The sequence below is a fragment of the Cetorhinus maximus genome, chromosome 1 (assembly GCF_964194155.1).
Source record: "Cetorhinus maximus chromosome 1, sCetMax3.hap1.1, whole genome shotgun sequence".
NCBI lineage: Eukaryota > Metazoa > Chordata > Chondrichthyes > Lamniformes > Cetorhinidae > Cetorhinus > Cetorhinus maximus.
In genome coordinates, this window is record NC_135879.1 from 31,140,875 (window position 1) to 31,165,525 (window position 24,651).

A 24,651-nucleotide genomic window follows, 5' to 3' on the forward strand; every position below is an offset into this window, starting at 1 on the left:
GATGGATGTTCCCGATGGTGGGGGAGTCCAGAACCAGGAGTCACAGTCTGAGGATAACGGATAGACCATTTAGGACTGAGATGAGGAGAAATTTCTCCAACCAGAGAGTGGTGAACCTGTGGAATTCACTACCACGGAAAGTGAGGCCAAAACATTGTATGTTTTCAAGGAGGAGTTAGCTCTTGGGGCAAAAGGGATCAAAGGATATGGGGAGAAAGCGGGAGCAGGCTATTGAGTTGGGTGATCAACCATGATCATGGTGAATGGCAGAGCAGGCTCAAAGGTCCGAATGGCCTACTCCTGCTCCTATTTTCTACGTTTCCCCACCACCCCACCCCACCTTCTGACAATGGTAAATCTTGCTGGCATATAACTTGATAGGTGCTGCAAGTGGTCCATGGTAGAGGTACCATGGTTGAGTGTTCATTCTTCGCAGGCAAATGAGGTTGTGGAAGTTACCAAAAAAGATGTACACTTTCTATCAGGTATCACTATGGTCAGAAGCAGAAACTCTGGCTTATTTTGTTCCCTCCTAAGGTAACAAAGTAACTCAACAAAAAAAAAACTAATTTTCAACCTTTTGTAATGCTTGTATTTGCAGGATTCAGGTTAACCAACTCTATTGACTTGCCGATGCTTCCTGACCATTTGAATCTGCTACAAGTAAACAATGCAAGAAACAACCAAAAAAAATTCACTGACCCAAATGCTGCTGTGAAGAAAATGTCATTGTATTTAGCACTGATTCACACACACAAGATCCTGCATGACAGTTTAAAAAAAAGCAGGACAGTAGGTGGAAAAGGGTCAGTTGAGAGGTAAAGAAAAATGTGACAGAGGAACTGAAGTGTGGATGAAGTGCAAGAAAAACCCAGCAAACTAGCAGGAGCTGGTGAGGCAATAAAATCAGGGGACAAATATTGCAAACAAGCAGTTAGAAATCATATGGAAAAAATGAGTCAGATTCACATTTCGGGTTTTGCCTTTGTCAGAACTGGTGAAGGATCCATACTCAAAACGTTAACCTGTTCCTTGTAACTCTTTCCAGATAGAGTAACCTGAACAAGAATACCTAAAAAAAGCATACAACTATTTATATTTACAGCACATCTCTAACATAATTAAACATTCCAATGCTCTCCTCAGAGCATTATAAAACAAAGTATGGCAGCTGAGCTACATAAGGACATATTAGGTCAGATGACCAAAAGCTTGGTCAAAGAACTAGTTTTTAAGAAGTGACTTAAAAAGAAGCAAGTGTGGTAGAGAGGTGTAGGGAGGGAATTCCAAAGCTTGAGGTCTAGGCAACTGAAGGCGCAGCTAAAGGTGGAGCAATTAAAACAAGGGGTGTTCAAGTGGCCAGAATTAGAGGACAGCAGATGACATGGAGGTTTGTGGGGCTGGAGGAGATTAGAGGATAAGGAAGGCTGAGGTGAAAGGGATGTGAAAGCATGAAAATTTTAAAATCAAGACATTTATTGATCGGGAGTGAATACTAGTGGCTGAGCACAGGAATGACGTGAATGGGTGCAAGTTAGGCATGGGCAGTGGGGTTTTGGTAGCCTCAAGTTGTTTACGGACAGTAGAATGTGAAGGCACCAGCAGGAGTCAAAGTCATGAATGTAGATCAGCCTAAGACAGAGGTAAAGTCGGGTGATGTTACGAGTGGAAATAGGCAGTCTTAAGTTATGGCACAAATGAGGTCAGAGCTCATCTCAGAGCCAAATATGACACCAAGGTTGCAAACAGGTTGGCTTATCTCAGACTGTTGCCAGAGAGGGGGATAGGGTCAATATCTAGGAAATAGAGAATGGTGTAATACCCTTCAGAAATAAAGAAAATTAGAAAAGTAGAAAGAAATTGGAATTTGGAAAAATAAGTCAAGGCGGAATATACAATTTGACACAAAATTTACATTTCCAGTGTGCATTACCAGTACAAATTTGATTTATCATTTTATCAACTCTGAAATGCATGGTGTCAAAACATTTTCCGGGTGGTGTTGGGAGTGCAGGAGGAAGAAGAACAGAGAGAAAAAGGTAAAGGAGAAAACGTTATTTCAAGGGTGGCAGGGGGGGGGGGGGTTTGGCCTATACAACTAAAAGTACAGCAGATTACACAACTATTTTTTGGCCACACCCAAAGTTTAAGAAACACTTTGCTGGGCAATTCATCAACAAAACTTTCTAATATAACCATCTAGTTTATTGGTTTCTATGTATGGTATAGCTTCATTATATAGCCTCACTAATACCAAACAAGGACAATCCTTTAAAAAGGATATGATGGATTATTTTACATACCTTTCCAGTTTTCTTTGTTTTGGGCTTGCCTGCCTTGATTACTTTGGTTGAACTTTGTTGCTCTGAAAATTAAAGTGCTCAGTTAAGTCTTTTGTACACAACTGAAAATTCAAGAATTCAATCAAAATAAAATACATTACAGCAAGGATGAGATACTGCATGTGGATTTAGCCAACAACAGAAAGCCCACAAAATGCACTCCTTTTAAAGGTGAGACTCCTATAAAGGAAAATGTTTCCTTCTTTGTGCCTTGTAATGATTTCTCTGTACTCTATACACAAAATCAAGTGAGCTGTTGGTTTTCACCCCATCACTCTGAAGCCTGCACAAGAGTAGCCAGGGAACACACTCCCACTGATACTTCCCCTTGATTTCCTAGTCCTGGGAAACAAAAAGATTTGGCATGTCAATGGAGCAAATCCATACCTCGTTAGTTCATGATGCAAGATATTAAGGTTCCATTGAATAAGACATTAACCTTCCATTGAAATTCACCTCATATTTCCATCATAAGGTTCTAAATTCACTTACCCTTGTACAAGAGCATTTTCAAAAATTAGAGAATCAGACATTTCTGTCTTCATGGTTGACAACACAAAAAATTCTGGAAATTATGGGAAACAAAAGGTACAGTGGAAGTGAGGAACTTAAAGTTAATTAGTGGGACAAAGTGTTGACAAATCTCCAGGGATATTGGCCTGCATCTGTTGGTTTTAAAAGAGGTAGCTACAGAGACAGTTAATGCATTGGCTTTGATCTTCCAGAATTCCCTGGTTACTAGAACTGTTTACATGGATTAGATAGTAGCTAATGTAACCCCACTACTCAAGAAAGGAGGGAGATAACGTGGAACTATAGGCCAGTTAGCCTGGCATCAATAGCAGAAAAAATGTGAAAATCTATTATTTAGGGGCATGAAAACTGAACACTTCAAGAATCATAACATGATTTAGGCAGTCAATTATGAATTATGAAAAAGAAATAGTGTTGAAAAATCTGTTAAGAGTTGTTTGAGGTTATAGATAGCAAGGTGGGTATGATCAGGGGAAAAACCAGTGGACATGACTTATTTGGATTTTCAAAAAGCATGAGATAAAAGTACCGCACAACCGCACTAAGTTACGGCTTGTGGGATTGGGGGCGATACATTAACATGAATTGAAGATTGCCAATGGATAGAAAAGAGGGGGAAAACTGGTCATTTTCAGGTTAGCAAGCTGTAACTATTGGGGTACCGTAAAGATCAGTGCTTGGTGCTCAGCTACTTAAAATCTATATCAATGACTTAGAAGAGAAGAGGAGACCAATTGTAATGTGTCCAAGTTTGCTGATGTTACAGTTAGGTGGGAAAGTAAGTTGTGAGGACAATACAATAGCAGATGGAATGTCATGTGGATAAGTGTGAAGTTATCAACTTTGGAAGGAGATAGAGAAACAGCAAATTTTTTTTTTATAAATAGTGAGACTGGAAAATGTTGGTGTGCAAAGGGGCACGTGTGTCCTTATACATGAATCATAAAGGTTAACATGCAGGTACAGCAAGCAATTCAAAAAGCAAAGAGTAAGCTAGCCTTTATTACAAAAGGGTTATAGAGTATCAGTGTGAAGAAATCTCACTGGAATTGTATATAGCCTTGGTGAGAACACACTTGGAATATTGTGTGCAGTTTTGTTTTTTTTTAACTTAAGTATGATATACTAGCTTTGGAGGTAGTGCCATAAAAAAATTCACTAGGCTGATCCCTGGGATAAGAGGACTATTCTATGAGCAGAGATCATTTGGTCCAGGAATATATTTCCTAGAATTTAGAGGAGAGGTGATCTCATTGAAAGATATATATTTTTTTAAAAAGGCATTATAGGGTCGACGCTAGAAGGATGTTTCCCCTCGCTAGGGAATCTGGAACTTGGGATTGCAGTCCCAGAGTAAGGGTCATTGAACATATTCAAGTCCGATTATCAATAGATCGTTGGATATTAAACGGGTTGGAACATAGGGATAGTGCAAGAAGGTGGAATTGAGGTAGAAGATCAGCTGTAATCACATTGAATGGTAGAGCAGGCGCATAAGGGATGAATGGTCAACTCCTGTTCCTATTTCTTTAGGCTATTTTCTTACAATTCTCTAACGATTGAAATGTAACTATTAATACATTCAGACATGCAGAACAAGTCATTGGTCTAGAGATATGACTGCATACCACAAAGCCATGAAGCAAAATAAGTGCAAAGAAATCATTTTCATTTTTAATGAATTAAGCTATACACAAAGTGGTGTTCTACAAGGATTGGTGCCAGGACCACTGCTGCTCACCACTTATATAAACAATTTGGACTTGGAAATTGAAGTATGTCAAAATTTGTGGATGACACCAACTTTGGTTAAGGACTTAGTTAAGTGTTGCGAACTGGCACAAAATACAGAAACAGATTAATAAACTTCCAGGATGGGTACGTAATTGCCAAATGAACTTAAATATAGGCAAGTGTGATATGGTACATTTTGGTAGGAAGGAAAAGGAGACCACCTACTCCTTCGAAAATAAAAGTGTCTCAATGGGGCACAGGAGCAGAGCGATCGGGGGTACAAATGCATAAATCACAACATATCAATGCAGATTAATCAGGCTACAAAACTTACGTGCAGAGGTTTATTTCTAGAGAATAGAATTGAAAAGGAGAGCATTTACATTAAACTTGTACAGTTACAGAGGCACTGGAGAAGGTGCAAAAATGATTTACTAGAACAATACCAGAACTCGGAGGCTATACCTATTAAGGAGGATTTTACTGGCAAAGATTCCATTCTCTGGAAAAAGACGGAGGTGTGACCTGGTAGATATTGAAGATTGGGTTTTTTAAAAAAAAAGGTTTCTCCTGACTTCCCCAGAGTGCAGAACTTGCTACCGCAATTAACAGTTGAGGTGACTAGCAAAGATGCAAGTAAGGGGACACTAGTTAAACACATGCAAAAGTGAATAGAAGGATATGTTCCTAGGGTTAGGTTAGAAAACTGGAAGGAGGCTCATGTGGAACACAACACCGGCATGGATCCAATAAGTAGAATGGCCTGTTTCTGTGCTGTAAATACTATGTAATACCAAGTGTACAATGCTCACAATGCTGGTCCTTCCCAATGTCCATAAAGAGAGATAACTTGATAACAAAACGTACAAACAATGCATTCTTTTAAAATACATTCACGGGATATGGGCATCAGTGGCAAAAACTGGCATTTGCTGCCCATCTCGAAGTGCCCTTGAGAGGTAATGATGAGCCTGCTTGAACCACCATGCCAGCATGTTGTGAAGGAAATGTTAGGGAGGGAGTTCCAGAAATTGACCCATCAACAATGAAGGAATGGCATTGTATTCCCAAGTCAGAATGGTATACCTGATTTGAAGGTGATGGTATTTCCATGCACCTCTAAAGGAGCGGTAGAGCAAGCGTGGGTGGGGATGGATGAAAAAGAGCCAGGGCAGAGACAGAGCACGTGGGATGGTCAGAAGAATAGTTACATCACGAATCCCATTAAAATTAAAAAGATTGCACACACACTAGAGAATTTTCCCCAAAACATTAAAAACATTTAAGACAACTGCATAAGTATATTATCTTTCCCTCTCCTCAGGTACCATGCCCCAAGAGGGCATTAGCAACCATGGACTTCCATGTGTTGGTCCATGGTTATGCTTGGCAAGGTAGGGCAGTTTTCCATTCCTTCTGCAGGCTGTAGCTGATCAGGAGACTCTCACTCTTACCGCATGCCACAGGATCACTGGAAGGATTTGCGGGTTGATAATCTACCTGTTTGGCCACGTTGTGAATGCACCTTCTGTGGCCATCAAGTCCCAGAGTTGGGGACTCACACTCTGAGCTTCTGGCTCAGAGGTAAGGACGTACAACTTTCAAAATAAGACTTAAAAACACAAAAAGATCCTTTACAGGAGGTCAAAGCCAGAACTATTCTTTTTAGTACTTCTACATAGCTTTCCAGATGCTCCAAAACTACAGTTTTAAAACAGCAGCTGACTTGACATCATTGTACTTTAAGCAAGGGAAATGGTACACAAAATGTAAACTGTTTGAAAATGTGATTACATGCAATAACCAAGGTCCAGCAGTCAGGTCTTAAACATTTTTAAATTTCACTTTAACAACAACTGTTTCTGGGAAACCTCATCTGCTAAAGTAGAAGAAAAATTCACATGGACTGCAGTTCTCTGAAATTCTTTGAAGAATTTTACAACCTTCACGACTACTAATCTGGTCATTCAGAAATCTATATTACATCGTTTCAACCTTTTCAGTCTTGTTCAAAAAGAACTGTTGCCACAAAAGTAGCTTTCTATCACACCAACCTTCAAGCAAATGGAGCTGGGGCAGGGACAAGCCAGTTTTTAAAAAACAACAGTGTGTAACTGGTTGGCCAATGTTCCAAGAAACTCTCTAAACATTCTATGTTGATTATTTAGGTAATAAGCATTCTATCATTTATTTTAATAGAATGCACAATTATGGATGATCGAAAGCAAACACACTTCCTTCATATAACGTGATATGCATCTTCAAGCTGCCTGGAACACAAAATATGGACAGCTATCATACAAGCTGAGATAAGTAAAAATGCTCTCTTCCACAAACTGACATTTATACACAGTCAAGACCAAACATGATCAAATGCATGTACATTATGGAGCCCTGCAATTTACCCAGGAATTACATCCCAAACCACTGCATTCAATACATGTAAATGCAATCCCTAACAAGCAAGTTACAACTTTTTTTAAAAAAAAGTACTTTGATTTAAATTAACACACTAAAACGCTTTGTTCCCAAAACTAAATTTGGATTGGCTACTTGGTTTCAGGAGAAATTGCAGGAGAGCGAATCACTAAAACTTTAGGCGAGCTAACCAGAACTATTCTCAAAATTTACTTTCCTGCAGCTCTTTCAGCATGAAGGGCCTTTATTAATATGTAGTGCCTTTCCTCTTTTGAGCATTTGCACATTTTCCCACAGATAGCATTCAGTGAAAATACTTGTGGTTTTGATTCCTTATTCCACAGCAGAGGCCAAAAATGTAGAATTTTACAATTTAAGTTGACAAGTCAATACTCATCTACAATGCATAGACCCATGGGGAAAAATAATTCCTAAGACACTGAAGCAGTGTGTGCCCATATGCAGCGTGATCTGGATAACACATTCAAGCTTGGTCTGTTAAGTGGCAAGTATCATTCTTGCCACACAAGTTCCAGGCAATGCCCATCGCCAACACAGAGAATCTAATCATCGCCCCATGACATTCAATGGCACTACCATCGCAAAGGGTCACCATCAACCAGAAATGGAACTGGATCAGCTATATAAATACTGTGATTACAAGAGCAGCTCAAGGACCTGGATCACTGGCCTATCATCATCTACAAGACACAAGTCAGGAATATGATGGAATACTCTCCAATTGCCTGGATAAGTGCAGCTCCAACAACACTCAGGAAGCTCAACACCATCCAAAACAAAGCAGTTCACTTGATCGGCACCCCACCCACAACCTGAAGTATCCCACCACCAAAGCACGGTGGCAGCAGTGTGTACCATATACAAGATGCACTGTAGCAACTCACCAAGGTTCCTTCGACAGCATCTTCCAAACCCGCGACTTCTGCCACCTAGAAGGAAAGGGGCAGCAGATACATGGGAACACAGCCGGCTACAAGTTCCTTTTTAAGCCACATATCATCCCTGACTTAGAAATATATCGATGTTTCTTCACTGTCGCTGGATCAAAATCCTGGAACTCCCTTCTTAACAGAACTGTGGGAGTACCAACATAAGATAAACTGCAGTGCTGCAGCACTCTGATCTTGACTCATTCTTTCCCAGAACACCCAAGTGTGGAGCTTATCTTTTTCCCTTTGCAACTTTTAAGCATTTAAAACACAATTTTACTGATTTTTCATACCCTTCAATATTCAGGAAGAGGTGAAGGACCTATGTGACACTTAGAAAGGGCAGGAAGATAGGAAAAGGTGGAGGGGTGGCTTTGTTAATTAATGATGGTATTAGCAGATTAGAGAGAGACTACCTTTGTTCAATAAACCAGGATGTGGAAGTGGTTTGGGTTGAGATGAGGAATGATAAAGGCAAGAAGTCACTTGTGGAAGTGGTGTACAGGCCCCCTAATTGTAACTACACTGTAGGGCAGAGTATAAAAGAAGAGATAGTGGGAGCTTGCCAGAAAGGTACAGCAATAACATGGGGGATTTTGATTTAAATATAGACTGGAAAAGTCAGATGGGCAAAAGGTTGCATAAATGTTCATCGAATGTTTTCAGGATAGTTTCTTAGAACAGCACGTTCTGGAACCAACCTGAGAGCAGGCTGTACTAGACCTGGTATTGAGCAACGGGAATTGATAGCCTCCTAGTGAAGGCACCCCTAGGTGGCAACGATCATAATATGATTGAATTTTACATTCATTTTGAGGGGGAAACGAGTGCATACAAGGCTAGTATTTTAAACTTAAATAAGGGCAATTATGAGGGCTTGAACTGGCAAATGAGATTATGGGATAGGTCAATAGAAGTTCAGTGGCAGACATTTAAAGGGATATTTCAGAATATGTACATTCCAATGAGAAAGTAAAATTCCAAGGGGAGGGCCTACCATCCGTGGTTAACTAAAAAAAAGTTAAAGACAGGATAACACTTAAAGAAAAAGCCAAAGACGGGTGGCAGGTCAGAAGATTGAAAAGGATGTAAAGAACAGCAAAGAATGACAAAAAGATTAATAGGGAAGGAAAAATCAGAGTATGAGAGAAAGCTAGCTAGTAATATAAAGACAGATAGTAAGAGTTTCTATTGATATTTAAATATGAGTTAACAAAGTGAATGTTGATGCTATAGGAAGTGCGTCTGGAGAATTAATAATGGAAAATAGGGAGATGGCAGATGAATTAAACAAGTATTTTGCTTCAGCCTTCGCTATAGAAGACACAAGTAACATCCTAGAAATAGCTGTAAATCAGGAAATGGAAGAGAGGGAGGAACTCTGGAAAATTACAATCACCAGGAAAGTGGTATTGAGCAAACCATTGGGGCTGCGGGCTGACAAATCCCTAGGTCCGGATGGACTTCACCCTAAGGTCCTGAAACAAGTGGCTAGTGAGATAGTTGATGCACTGGTTTTAACTTTCCAAAATTCCCTAGATTCGAGGGAGGTTCCATTAGATTGGAAAACAACAAATATAACTCCTTCATTCAAAAAAGCAGGGAGATAGAAAGCAGGAAACTATAGGCCAGTTAGCCTAACAGCTATCATAGGGAAAATGTTAGAAGCTGTTATTAAAGATGTTATAACAGGGCACTTAGAGTCAACATGGTTTTGTAAAAGGGAAATCATGTTAAACCAATTTATTGGAGTTCTCTGAAGGAGTCACATGTGCTTTGGATAAAGGGAAACTGATGGCTGTACCGTACTTAGATTTCCAGAAGGCATTTGATAAAGTGCCACATCAAAGGTTATTGTAGAAAATAAAAGCTCATGGTGTAGGGAGCAATATATTGGCATGGATAGAAGATTGGCTAGCTAACAGGAAGCAGAGAGTTGGCACAAATGGGTCTTTTTCTGGTTGGCAGGATGTGATGAGTGGTGTGCCATAGGGATCAGTGCTGGGCCTCAATTTTTACAATTTATACAAATGACTTGGATGAAGGGACTGAAGGAATGGTGGCTAAATTTGCTGATGACATAAAGATAGGTAGGAAAGTAAATTAAGAGGACATAAGGAGACTACAAAGTGACAGACTGATTAAGCGAGTGGGCAAAGATCTGGCAAATGGAGTATAATGTGGGCAAATATGAAATGGTTCAATTTGGCAGGAAGAATAAAAAGATTATCTAAATGGTGAGAGATTGCAGAGCTCAGATTCAGAGGGATCTGGGTGTCCTAGTGCACGAATCACAAAAGGTTAGCATGCAGGTACAGCAAGTAATTAGGAAAGCTAATAGAATATCATTTTTTGTGAGGGGAATTGATTACAAAAGTAGGGAGGTTAAGCTTCAGTTGTACAGTGCATTGGTGAGGCCATATCTGGAGTATTGTGTACAGTATTGGTCTCCTTATTTAAAGACGGAGATGTGTTAGCAGTTCAGATAAAGTTTCCTATGCTAATATAGGAATGGACGGGTTACCTTATGAGGAAAGGCGGGACAGGTTAGGCTCGTGTCCAATGGAATTTAGAAGAGTAAGAGGCGACTTAATTGAGACCTTTAAGATCCTGAGGTGTCTTGACAGGGTGGATGTGGAGGGGAAGTTTCCTCCTGCGGGAGAATCTAGAACTAGGGGTCACTGTTTAAAAATAAGGTACACTCATTTAAGACAGAGATGAGGAGAAATATTTCTCCGAGGGATTCTCTGCCTCAAAGGTGGTGGAAGCACCTGTCTTTGAATATTTTTAAGACACAGCTAGATAGATTCTTCATTAACAAGGGGGTGAAAGGTTATCAGGGGTGGGCAGGAATGTGGGGTTGAGGTTACATTCAGATCAGCCATGATCTTACTGAATGGTGGAGCAGGCTCGAGGGGCCTAATCCTCCTCAGAATTCATATGTTCTTCCCTTTCAATCTTGATGGTGCCCTTAGAGACATTAGCCTGGTTTCTCAACTAAAACATCCAGTAGAAGAAAAATCAAGGATTTTCACTGCCTCTTTCAAAATAATCCGACTATCTTCTTACACTTATATATCAAATCATAATTAACTATAACTGCTATTTTTGTGTATTATACTTACAATCATCACTTGCAATGTTGGTTTCAAAGCTACAGTTTAACTGACATTCTGTGAAACAAACTGGGCAATTCAAAACACAGAAATCCAACTTCCTACATCAAAAATCATCCCCAGTTCCAATAATGATTCAAAGTAACCTTCCTGCAGTTTATAAGATAAACTATTTTACTGCTCAATGCCATATTCAATTGCACCTTGCATAAATGCTTGTCAAATTTACTAAAAGCGAAAATTCACCTCAATCGCAGATAGTTTGATATTATAATAGGGGTGTGATGTCATATTAGATTCAGCCACAAGCAGGCAAGTAGAGGGGGTTTTGTATAATGGCAGGGCAGCCTGGTAATACGTTACATTGATGCATGAACATACTGCATCATAAAGTCAGTCTTAGCTGCACAATGCAATTTCCCGAACTGCTACTTATGTGTTCAGTTAGGCCACTGGGAGCCAATATCTGAGGGAACTGACATCTTATTATTTACTTTATTTATAGGCACATTCTTTAAGTGCAGCCTTCATACAAAATAAGCAATTTGCCAACACACACCTTTTTTGATCGTGGGGTGAGCAAAACTGGAGAACTACCTCAAAAATAAACTATTTTAAAATTATCTTAGGTAATCGCTCTGTTACGCGACAGTCTCTTTGTTTGGCAAATATACAAAGCTTTTGCCTGCAGAGGGCAGGCTTGTCAATTCAGTAACAAATCAGTAACAAGGGCAGCTGTTCAGCACTGGGCAATAAATTACCAGATACAGTACATAAGATCATAAGAAATGGGAGTAGGCCATTTGGCCCATCGTGCCTGCTCTGCCATTCAATAAGATCATGGCTGATCTTGATTGTGGCCTTAACTTCACTTTCCTGCCTGCCCTCCATAAATCTATAACTCCCTTGTCAATCAAAAATCTGTCTAACTCATCCTTGAATATATTCAATGACCCAGCCTCCATTGTTATCTGTGGAAGAGAATTCCAAAGATTAACAGAGAAAAATTTCATTTCACCCCAGGACTTAAATGGGAGGCCCCTTGTTTTTAAACTGTACTCCCTAGTTCTAAATTACCCCATGACAGGAAAATCCTCACGGCATCTACCCCATCAAGCCCCCTCAAAACCTGATGGAGTATGTCTCAATAAGATCACCTCTTATTCTTCTAAACCCAAACGAGCATAGGTCCAACCTGCGCAACATTTCCTCATAAGACAACACCCTCATCCCAGGAATCAGCCAACTGAACCTTCTCTGAACTATTTCCAATACAAGGATATCCCACCTTAAGTAAGGACACCAAAACCATACAGAATACACAAGGTGCAGTTTCACCAATGCCCTGTACAGTTCTAACTTTTATACTCCACCCGCCCCACCACTTGCAATGAAGGCCAACATGCTTTCTGCCTTCCCAATTAGTTGCTGTACCTGCAAGCTAACTTGGAGATTCATGTACAAGGACACTCAGAACCCTCTCTGAACTGCAACATTCTACAGCCTCTCTCCATTTAAATAATGTTGCTATTCTATTCTTCCTGCCTAAGTGGACAAGCTCACATTTTCCCACATTATACTCCATCTGCCATACATATCAGTCACACTCCATTTCATTGAGCAGGAACCTAATTATTTTTAATTAACTCTTAGGAAGTATGCACCGCCGGCAAGGCTGGCTATTACTATCAATCCTTGGTTGTTCTGGGCCATATCTTTGAACCACTACAGTCTGTGATGCATTCTTTGTAGTGGTTTGACAAGTCAAGTGATTTGCAAGGCCACTTCAAAAGGCAGCTAAGAGTCAATCACATTGGCTTGGGCCTGGCCCAGTGAGACAGCAGAGCCTTTCTTAAAAAGCACATTAGTGAACCAGCTGGGTGTTTATGACAATCTGACAGATTCACACATGTGATCTATAGCATGGAGTATGAGAGAAAAAAAGTAAGAACCGCTGGACGAAAAAAGATGAAGAAAATCCATTTAGTTCACTGTCTCATATTCTGGTAGTCGCATGACAGAATGAAAATAGAGTTGTTGAATAATCATGGCAATCTATCTCGATCAACAACCTACACCAGACCCAGAATAAGGCAAGAAAAAACAGTGGTGGAAAGCTTTGGGAACTATAAGTCCAAAGCTAGCTGCTCTTCCTAAGCATGTTATTTTACCATATGAAATATCCAACATAACAGATGGGGAATGAGACAGATTTTGAAGGAAGCAAGCACCTTGGCAAGGTGATGGGGTTCAAGAAGAGAATTCACTCATAATGAACACTAGATCAGCGAGGGGTAACTGTGCACTAAATAGTTACACCAGTAGGACGAAGGGTTGGTGGATCAAACATAGATGATCTTACACCAAAAGTTCAAACTGCTTTGTACTACTTAATGCTAACAAAACAGTACATTGAAGCCTCGTAAAATAGAATCTCATGCTTGCTTTAAATTATAACACTGCTGTTTCAGCAGTTCAGACATTGGGGACAGCGCTGTAATATAAAAGCGGCAATTGCACAACTGTCCTGACAAACAATAAGCCTCTTCAAAAGACACGTTCGCCATGTTTCTTGAAACAGCAATGTCGACATCTATTTTTCTGGCCAGCAAAAAACTCATCATAACTCGTATAAGTATCTCGTTTGCTGGTCTTTAGGGACACCCCTGGTCATCAGGGAAGCTCTGCAGTCAGGAACAAAGTTCACAATTCCTAGCTTTGAATACACAATTTCAGTTGATTCAATGATTTCTGTATTTTTGCCAGTGCTGCAGAATTCAACCGCAACATGCTGCTGTAATGCAAAGCAGATAATAAAAGAAAAGAAGTCTCTACATGCTGCAAATTTAAAGATACTCTGAACCAGGGCACACACAAAGAACAGCTGAAGTGTGCACATGATGTTCACAGATAATATAACTTTCAGTAAAACACAGGTTTCAAGATCTTGCCAGGTCAGAAATCAACCAACTTATTTCAGATAGTTCCTGAAATACTGTCTAATATTTACTACACGTATAAAAAATATTGTACTTAATAGAATAAATTGTGCCCATGTTTAATGATATTAGGCATCCAGTACAGATTACCTGAACTATTTTGAAGGCAATACATGTACTCAACTGTACTGCCTGCTAAGTTTTCATAGAATAACAGAAAGGAACAGGAGTTCAGGAGTTGGTCATTTAGCCCCAAGCCTGTTCCGCCATTCAATGAGATCATGGCTGATCCATGACCTAACTCCAGATATGTGTCTTTGCCAGATACCCTTTAATACCATTGATTGGTTAACAAAATGTGTGCCTGGGCCAACGCTTTCAAAGAGCTACCCAATTAGTCCTGTCCCTATTCTTCCTGCACAGCACTCCAAAGCTTTTTCAAGTATATATCCAATTCTTTTTTGAAAGTTACTATTAAATCTGCTTCCACCACTACTCTTACAGGCAGTGTATTCTAATACAACTTGCTGTATACAAACAATTCTCATTTCTCCCCAGTTCTTTGCCAATTATTTTAAATTTGTGTCATCTAGTTATAGGACCTTCCTCCCTGTGAAAACAATTTCTCCATAGTTGCTCCATATTAACCCTTCATTATCTTGAACACCTGTTAGATCTGGCCTTAACCTTCTCTGCCCTAAGGAGAACAATTCTAGCTTCTCCAGTCTCCCCACAGATCAAAAGTCTCTCTTCCCCCAGTATCAGCTTCCTTGCTTTTATACGCTACGTCTATATTTATAAAGCCCAGGATCCCGCAGGTTTTATTTTAAAAACCAGTCACAACAACTTGCACTGCCACCTCCAAAGATTTTGTATATCCTAACTCCCAAGTCAGCATCATTATAGCACAGGAGGCCACCATTCAGTCCATGTCTTACAGTCCAAATCTATTATATTAACAGAAATTGCAGATCAGGTAGCATCCCAAAGCCTGTCCACCATCCACAAGGCACAGCTCAGGAATGTGATGGGATGCTCTCCACTTGTCTAGATGAGTGCAGCTCCAACATCACTCAGGAAGCTTGATATCATCCAGGACAAAGCAGCCCACTTGATTGTTTATGGATGGGGTGCCATTCACTCCTTCCACCACCTACACACAGTGGAAGCAATGTGTACCATCTACAAGGTGCACTGCAGAAACTCACCAAGGCTCTTTCAACAGCACCTTCCTGACCCATGACCACTACCATCTAGAAGGATAAGGGCAGCAGATACATGGGAACACCACCACCTGGAAGTTCACCTCCAAGCCACTCACCATCCTGACTTGGAAATATATTGCCGTACCTTCACTGTTGCTGGGTCAAAATCCTGAAACTTCATTCCTAACAGCACAGTGGGTGTACCTACACTGCATAAACTGTAGTGGATCAAGGCAACAGCTTATCACCATCTTCTCAAGGGTAGTTAGGGATGGACAATGAATGCCAGCGATAGGAGTAAGAGGGAAGAGAAGGAATTAGGAAATAGGCACTATTTTTGAGCCAACTGCCTAATATCACAAAGGAAATTCCAATTTCCCTCTATCTTCAGGCTACACATTTAGCACCTTTTATTCCAGCATGCCTGAAATTGATGACTTTCATTGAGGGGTTGACATTTCCTAATTAGGAACCCAGCTCCCTGAAGGTCAAAACTAGTGATATTTTTCATCCCAGCATTATCAAGTACTCTCACTAGACTTGAAATAAGTACAAAATACCATCATTTTCAAATTAAATTTTCTCTTCAGTTTTCCATAGGCAAACTTGGAAGATCTAGAAACATTGATTTAAATAGACCAAAAAAAAAATCACATGAACAAAATTATGTACAGGTTCTAAACATCAAATTTGGAACACCTTTCCATAGTCTTCCCTTTGGCCCTGGAGTTTGTTATGCAAATGTTATGCTAGTAATAAGCAGAAAGATGCAAATAGTAAAAAGTATCCTGTCTTAAAGAACTACTTTGCATGCGTGTGCTACACTTAAATTGAGGTCTTTGTGATCACATTAAGTGTTTCAAGGATAGAAGGAACTATCAACAAAAACTTTTTAAATGGTCGACATTCACAAAACTTGTAAAGTCAGTATCCATACATTAACGACTAGAATAGCAGCGCACGGTCTATAGCTAGTTTCCCATTTTCACGATGCTAAGAAGGTCATAGGTCAAGAGATTTCCCACAGCAGCAAGGGTGTAATTTTTTTTAAACACTTCACAGATAACTCAGGTCTTGATAGCACAGCTGACAAAAAAAAGTGGATAGTTCAAGAACAAAATTGTATACTAATTAAAAATGTAACCACAGTGCATAGAAACATTTCAAATAAATTTAACATGTTAAGGCTTAGCTTCAACTGTTACTTGAGGTCAGAAAATGGAGGTCAAAATAATATTTAATTGACAGTAAAAGACATTAGGTCTAGTTTTCAAGCACAGCATTCATAGGAGAAATGTACCGACACTGATCTCAGATAAAGAGTACTTTATTTTTATTCATTCATGTGGTGTGGGCTAGGCCAGCATTTATTGCCCCAGTCCATGTGGTGTGGGCACACACATAGTGCAGTTCGAGAGAGTGTTCCAGGATTTTGATCAGCATTGAAGGAATGGCAATATATTTCCAAGTCAGGATGGAGTGTGGCTTGGAGGAGAACTTCCAGGTGGTGGTGTTCCTAAGCATCTGCTGCCATTGTCCTTCTAGATGGTAGCGGTTGTGGGTTAGGAAGGTGCTGTTTAAGGGTCTTGGTGAGTTCCTGCTGTGCATCTTGTAGATGGTACACACTGCTGCCACTGTGTGTCAGTGGTGGAGGGAGTGAGTGTTTGTGGATGGGGTGCCAATCAGGTGGGATGCTTTGCCCCAGATGGTGTCAAGTTTCTCGAATTTTGTTGGAGCTGCGCTCATCCAGGCAATGGGAGAGTATTCCATCACACTCCTGACTCGTGCACTATAGATGGTGGACAGGCTTTGGGGAGTCAGGAAGTGAGTTACTCGCTGCAGGATTCCTAGCCTCTGACCTGCTCTTGTACCACAGTCTTTATACGGCTAGTCCACTTTGGTTTCTGTTCAATGGTAACCCCCAGGATGTTGATAGTGGGGAATTCAGTGATAGTAATGCCAATGAATTTCATGGGGCAATGGCTAGGTTCTCTCTTGTTGGAGATCAACAGGCACTTGTGTGGCACGAATGTTACTTGCCACTTACCAGCCCAAGCCTGGACATTGTCCAGGCCTTACTGCATTTGGACATGAACTTCTTCAGGACCCAAGTCATCACGAATGGTGTGGAGCACTGTGCAATCATCAGCGAACATCCCCACTCCTGACCTCATGATAGAAGGAAGGTCATTGATGAAGCAGCTGAAGATGGTTGGGCTGACAACATTACCCTGAGGAACTCCTGCAGTGATGTCCTGGAATTGAGATGATTGACCTCCTAAAATCACAACCAGCTTCCTTTGTACTAGGTATGACTCCAACCAACGGAGAGTCCCCCCCCCCAACCCCGATTCCCATTGACTCCAGTTTTGCTCGGGTGCCTTGGTGCCACACTCGGTCATATGCTGCCTTGATGTCAAAGGCAGTCATTCTCATCTCACCTCTGGAGTTCAGCTCTTTCATACATGTTTGAACAATGACTGTAAAATTAATAGCTAATATCAAAGTAATTTTGTTGTGAAAGAATTCTACATTTCAAAACAGAATGCAGGGATTTCACAATAAAAATCAAACAGTTTGAACTTAAATTGTTGCTTCAATAATGCTTACCTCTCCAACCCATAAAGTAAACAAAACAAGTATACAGAGGACCCAAATTACTAAATTAACTCGTGCACACGATTGGCAATTAGCTATGCGCAAAATTCTATAGTGCTGCAATCAATTTTACATTTAAGGCGATGCAGTGAAGGGAAAACAAACCAGTACCTAGTTTAAAGCAGTTAGCAATAGAGGAGACATTGAAGAAATTGAGGCCATTTACTTCAGAATGGGTTTAGGGGAGGTTTTATTGCGAGTCCTTAAGCGATTAAATCAAAGGAACCCCATTAGCACAATGGAGACTCCCGCAAACTATGAAATGGGTGGAAGCTTAGAAGACTGAAGTGCACAGGGATTTTAGATTTAATGACTTTACACAAAAGGAGGAACACACAGCAGGAAAATGCTGAAGGGAGAACTGGACAGAAACAAGCAGAGTCTTTCTATTGGACAATGTAGAATTGAAAGTATGGAATGAAGGATTAACTGATGCCTAATTCTAGTTCATTCCACCAGTGGACTACAAAATATTGTTTCCATATCAAAATTCTGCAATGCTACAATGGTTCCCAAGGCACCAGAGTGTTTTATAGTAGTGTTTCCACAATTAGGGAGTGATTTTCCATTTCAGCTATATTTTCCAAATGCAGAAAGTAAAATTTATTTATCTCCTTAATTTTGGGAAGCAGTGCAGGGTAAAAATTAGTTACCAAGAGTATCTTCCTAGCCCACTCTATCAGATTGACAAAAAAAGTGAGAGCACATTTAATAAGAGGAAAAGGAATGGCAGTTCAATGTTAAAATACAACGAAGCAAATCTAAGTAGACCCAAGTGATGAACAAAATTCTCTATTGTAAATTCTCCATGATCATGGCAAACTTTGGACCTTACAGCAATTAAACCATGAGTAATTAAAACACTACTGTCCTCAACATTATAAAACTTTCTGCAGTTTTGAGATAGAAAAAAAAATGCACACACAATTGCAATTTCCCCACAAACACCACATCATAAACAAGTAATGGCAGTGAGATTTACTATGACCCAAATCATCTGGGATTGCATACGTACAAAGGTGGAAATTGGACAGGCAATTAGATCAGAATCACAAACCACATCTTGTATGATTTGGGCTGCCCATGAGCCCTGGTAATCTGGTCCATGAAGGTGGTCACACAATTCAGTTCTATTTGCACTGAAGTTTCTTACTAGCTGATTTGTACTATTTGAATTTATGGGCCTGAAGGTTTAGAAATTATTCTTAGTGTTTTTGGATAAAATCTTAAATCAAATCTTAGTATTCACAAATTTAGATACATTGAAATTAATGTTTTATTAAAACTTTATGTGTGGGCCATGAAAAAACTCAAATATTCCTGCCCTGAAAATAATTGCAGTCTTCCTCGGAATGACTTTTTTTTTTAAAGCAATATTTTACCTTTACTAAAGGAAGCTAAATGTGAATGCCAGTATTTTTGTTTCAACTGCACTGATTTTTTGCTAAAATTAACGTGAAGGATTTAAGTAAATTTTTCGGTACAGTACAATACTAGCTTTTTACACCTGTTCATGATATTTTTCAGTATGCATTTCTGCTTTATATTTTTTGAAAGTTTCCAACTTGAGAAGATGTCTAACACATTTAAAAGTGTACTTGCTATTGTGGTGAATCTGTCTTTCAGAATATTTGATCTTGCCCTGTATTTTGTTTAAATTGAGTTATGAACATGCTGGTATGTCACAACTTTTGTTATAAAGCGGGTTAAAAGGAGGGTATAACATAAATAGGAAAGATATTGCCATGTGTGCTTTGGTGACTTAACTTTTAGTTTCTGGGGGTAAATGTTATTCTCCGTTTTACATCTCATTTTTCTGCAAAAGAATACAGGCAAGATGAAGCACAAGAGGTGAGTCTCCTCACAAGGTACAGACTAGGTGGCTAGAATTCATTAATGAAGCCATGGGGCCTCAACAATGATAAGGGAATCTGATCAACTTTTAAAGTTTTTAAGTGGCATTGAAAAATAATTGGTGTTCGCAACACAAATAACTAAACTGAATTTAACGTATTGAAGCTCAGTATAAAATGTGCAGCCTCAATTTCACCAGTAACAAGCCATGTCAAATGTCCTTTTCGTTTGAGCTACTGCCTTTTAACTCTTATTAAATAATGCAAATTCCTCTAAGTGGTAATTATAGATTCTACTTGGTCACATCACACAAAATGGCTTCTGCAAGTACACTCACACTAGAGGACAGCAATAAGTTAGTATTAGGCGGCTGCAACAAATCACACAGCAAAATTATCAAATGATACAGGATCAATTATGGTTATTCTAACAAGGTATAGGGTAAAAATACAAGGTACCTGAATGGATGTCAAAAGGACAATGCCTCATTTAAAGGAATTGGATTGCATAGTATTAAATTCACACAAATTCTTCCAATCCAATGTTGTCTACACTTTCAAATTATAGTGTCATTAAACTACATGCACAAAAATTAAGCACAACCTTCCCTAAAATACTTAGGCCTCAGGTCTCTTAATATCTGGGATGACTAAACAAAACCTGAAGTCTGTTCATACCACACAATATTAGAAACAACAGGGATCACCTGCTTTCAGGGAACAAAAGGTGCAGCTGCAGCTCTTAGAGCTGGCACAGTTCCAAGACACTAGCTAAGAAGCCACACTTTTACCTTTTCAAACACTTATTCCTAGGTGATTTTCCAGGAGCACTTAAGGGAGTAGTTGGTGTCAAATTTTGTTTGACAATGCTCCTGTGAAGTGCCTTGGATCCCCAAATCAATTTCGTAAGAACCAAAATTATAAGGGATACACTATTCCTTCAATATTCTGCACTAGGTTTTAGTGGTACAATAAAATCAATATAGTTGGCTTCGAGTACATATAATAGCAAAGTATCAAAATCCAACTCTCTCTGCAGGAACATAGGAGTCACTTTGGGCTGCCAGAGCAATTCACTGATTGACAGGAATTAAATTGATCCACCAGATCAAGATTCCTCAGATACAAACTTGCCTGGAATCAAGCTAATTAAAGCCCTAATAGGATACAACAGTAGTTAACTTTTTGCCAAGTCAAAATTTCCCGATATATCCAGTCAGCACTGACCATAATATGTTAAAACTTCCACACCAGCTCCACTGCTGGCCAATGTATAAAGGGAATACCCAGTGCAACATGGAGCTGCACAGAAAGGTCCTAGGTTTGATTTCCTTTTGTTGACATTTAGAACATTTGAGGCCCCTGGACTATATAATGGGTGGGAAAAAAAAACACAGCTGGGAATTCTTTCCTCAATGCTGCGATTGTTGGGTAAAAGAAGGATCCAACTTAATGCAATACTCTCTGGAGTCAACTGCCACACGACATCCACTGTTGAAACCTAAAATGAACAAATTCTTGGGCAAAGTACAGAGTTGGCCAGCATGCATGGGCCCACACAAAACCTTTTTTAAAAAAGGTAGAGAAACAAAATTAAACTGTACTTTAATTATATTGTCACTTTTCTCCCAGAAAAGTGCTTTGATTCTAAATACAAAATGTTGTAATGTAGGTCCCATTAATAAGATATTAGAAACAACACCACTTATGTTCTTTATGAACTACATATCAACCAAACTCACAACTGGTATACCATATGTTCATGCCTCCAAATGGTCACAGGTTGAGTTCTTAAAGGTTTGCAACCTTAGTGTCATATTTGATCCCAAAATGAGCTTAATACCACAAATTGCTAAGACTGCCTACTTCCACCTCCATAACAGTCACACGTACCTCAGTTCACCTGCTACTGAAACCTTCATGGCATGCCTTTGTGACCGCCAGACTTGATTGCTCTTTCGTACTGTTGGCCAGTCTCACATTTTAATCCACCAGCACTATAAACTGGAGGTTAACCAAAACTCTACTGCCAGTGTCCCAAGTCACATCAAGTCCCATTCACCCATCAGCCCTATGATCAACCTGGAACCTATGCCTCGATTTTAAAATTCTAATCCTTGTTTTCAAATCACTTCATGGCCTCGCCAGTCCCCCACCCCTCATCCCCACGCCCTCCTAGATCTCCACACTTCTTGAATTTTGGTCTCTCGGTATCTCAGATTTTAATTGCCACACCACTGGTGGCAGTGCCTTCAGCTGCCTAGGCCGTAAGCTCTGGAGCTCCTTCCTTCAACCTCTCAGCTTCTCTAACCCAATTTCCTCCTCTAAGACACTCCTGAAAACCTAGCTCTTTAACCAAGTTTTTGGTCACCTACCCCCATATCTCCTTATGTGGCTTAGCTTCATATTCTATGTATTTTATTATGCCTGTGAAGCACCTTTGGGTGTTTTATTAAGCTAAAGAGGCTATATAAACACAAGGTGTTGTTAAACTCAATTTGGGAAGGGAAATGTTGAGCGGGGTGGGGTGTCAACAAGGGTGTGAAGGCATAGCAAAGGTTAGCCAATTCCCAATAGCAAGGGAAAAAGTAAAAGGTTAGGGCAACTCACCCTGGGATGCTCTTGCACACCTCCTAGCAACTGGTTAGAGCAGCTTTGGCAGAGGCCTGGGAGCAGGTCGCCTGCCCGCCCTCTCGGCAGGGGGGTGGTGCAGGGAGACCTAAAGAGGGGGGAAGAAAAATAAATTTTTAAAATAAAGTGATGGAGAAATTTGATCTCCAGCCCAATCAAATTTCATCCCACGGCAAAACAAGTTCTTAGCTCCAAATTAATCTTTTAACTTTAAGGGTTTAAATTACATTTGGAACACTGTCATCATGAGAAAAGCATCCCCCCCGCCTCCTTTCCACCAATTTTCTCACTTCTCCTTAGAGCATTAATTATCTTCTGGGATATAGTTCTACCAGTGCCAAACATGATCTGGTAGCTTGCCAAGCAGCCATTTTTCTTGCGAAAGCCAAGACAGTGGCAGTCTCATAACAGCTCATATTTATACATCACCTTTAACATAATGAAACATCCCAAGGCACTTCATAGGAGCTATGTACAATAATTTATGATATCTAAGGAAATATTAGGTCAGATGATCCTCGGCTCAGTCAAAGAGGTAGGTTTTAAAAATCTTAAAGAAGGCAAGGGAGGTAGAGAAGTGTAAGGGGGAAAACTCCATGGTGGAGCAATTATAATTGGGATTGCGAAAGAGGTCAGAATTAGAGAGTGCAGATATTTCATGAGGGTTGCGGACTGGAAGAGATTACAGACATAGGGAGGAGCAAAGCCATGGAGGGGTTTGAAAACAAGGATGAGACTTAAAATAAAAAATGTTGGCTCCCAGGCAAGCAACATACGTCAGTGGGCACAGAGGTGATAGGGAAAAATGGACTTGCTGCGAGTTAAGACATGGGCAGCAGAGGTTTGAATGACCTCAAGTTTACAGAGGGTAGAATGCAGAAGACCAGTCAGGAGTGCATTGCAATAGTCGTGCAACAGTTGTAGGTAACAAAGGCATGGATGAGGGTTTTCAGCAGCAAACGAGCAAACGAGGGATGAAGTTGAGTGATGTTACGGAGGTGGAAAAAAGCAGTCTTAGAGATGGCACGAATGAGGTCAAAAGCTCCTCTCAGGATCAAATGTAACACCAAGGTTGCGAACAGACTGGCTTAATCTTAGACTGATGTAAGGGAGTGGGATGGAGTCAGTAGTTAAGGAATGTAGTTTGGGGCAGGGACCAGAAACAGTGGCTCCAGTCTTCTGAATATTTAACTGCAGTCTGAATTTAGCAACAGTAGATGAAGCAAGAGAGTTGGTGTGAGGTAGAGCTAGGTGCCATCAGTGTACATGTGAAAACTAATTTTGTGCCTTCAGACAATGTCACCAAGGGACAGCAAGCAGGTAAGAAATGCGCAGGGGCCAAGGATTGATCCTTGGTGGATACCAGAAGCAATGTTGTGGGATAGCAAGTGATTCTTTGGCTACAATTAATTAGATAAGAATGGAAACACATCAGGCAGTCCCACCCAGCTGGACGACGGTGGAGGGGCATTGAAGCAGGATTGTACGGTCAACCGTGCCAAAGGCTGGAGACAATTAGAGAAGGATGAGGAGGGAAAGTTTACCTTAGTCACACAGGATGTCATTTGTGACTTTTATAAGAGCCATTTCAATACTGCGGCCAGGGCAGACACTTAATTGGACGGAGTCACATATAGAGTTCAGGGAAAGATGGGAATGGATTTGTGAGGCGACAACATAATCAAGGAATTTGGAAAGGCAAGGGAGGTTGGAGATGGGGTGGTAGTGTGCAAGGACAGAGGGGTCAAGGTGTGTTTTTTTGAGGAGGGGGGTTTTGACAGCAGATTTAAATGATGGATAACAACGGAAGAGAGAACTATTTATAATTTCAACTAACATGGGCGCCAGGAGGGGAACTTTAGTGGGATTAGAATAGAGGGAACAGGAGCTGGGTCTCATGGACAAGGTGAGCTCAAAAAGAGGATAGGAGGGAAACTGGAGAAAGATGCAAGTTTAGGGATAACTCAAGGAGGAGCATTAAATGAAGTGTGGCCAGACAGGCTAGTGGAAGGGATGGACAGGGCAGAGGCAACTAATCTAATTTTCTCAGAGTGACAAAGAAATCCATGAGGTCCTTGCACTTGTTAGAGGCGAAGGTGGATGGAATAGGGAAGAGGGGTTTAAGACGACAGCGTGCAGACATAAAAAGAAGCCGGGGTTATCTTTGCATTCCAGGATAATCCTGAAATAGTGAGCAGTTTTAGCCAAGAGTAGGACCCAATAGTGTTTTAAGGTCTGGCAGTGGTAGCTAAACTAGTTATGTGCCCCATA

The 24,651-nt window shown here is 40.3% G+C and overlaps 1 protein-coding gene across 5 annotated transcripts in view; it reads right to left on the bottom strand.

Moving 5' to 3' along the window:
• LOC144679143 (la-related protein 1B-like) overlaps nucleotides 1-24,651 on the bottom strand; it is a 102,978-nt gene that overhangs the window by 73,210 nt on the left and 5,117 nt on the right. For 4 of the 5 annotated variants that reach the window (XR_013576257.1, XM_078539525.1, XM_078539507.1 and 1 more), the window contains exon 3: nucleotides 2,304-2,365. Coding sequence is in view for 3 of the 5 variants with exons in the window: in XM_078539525.1 (XP_078395651.1) it covers nucleotides 2,304-2,365 (62 nt within the window). In the remaining 2 variants the exon portion in view is untranslated. Of the gene's footprint in view, nucleotides 1-2,303; nucleotides 2,366-22,359; nucleotides 22,469-24,651 lie in introns of those variants that run through there. The other variant, XM_078539534.1, reaches the window with a different exon arrangement.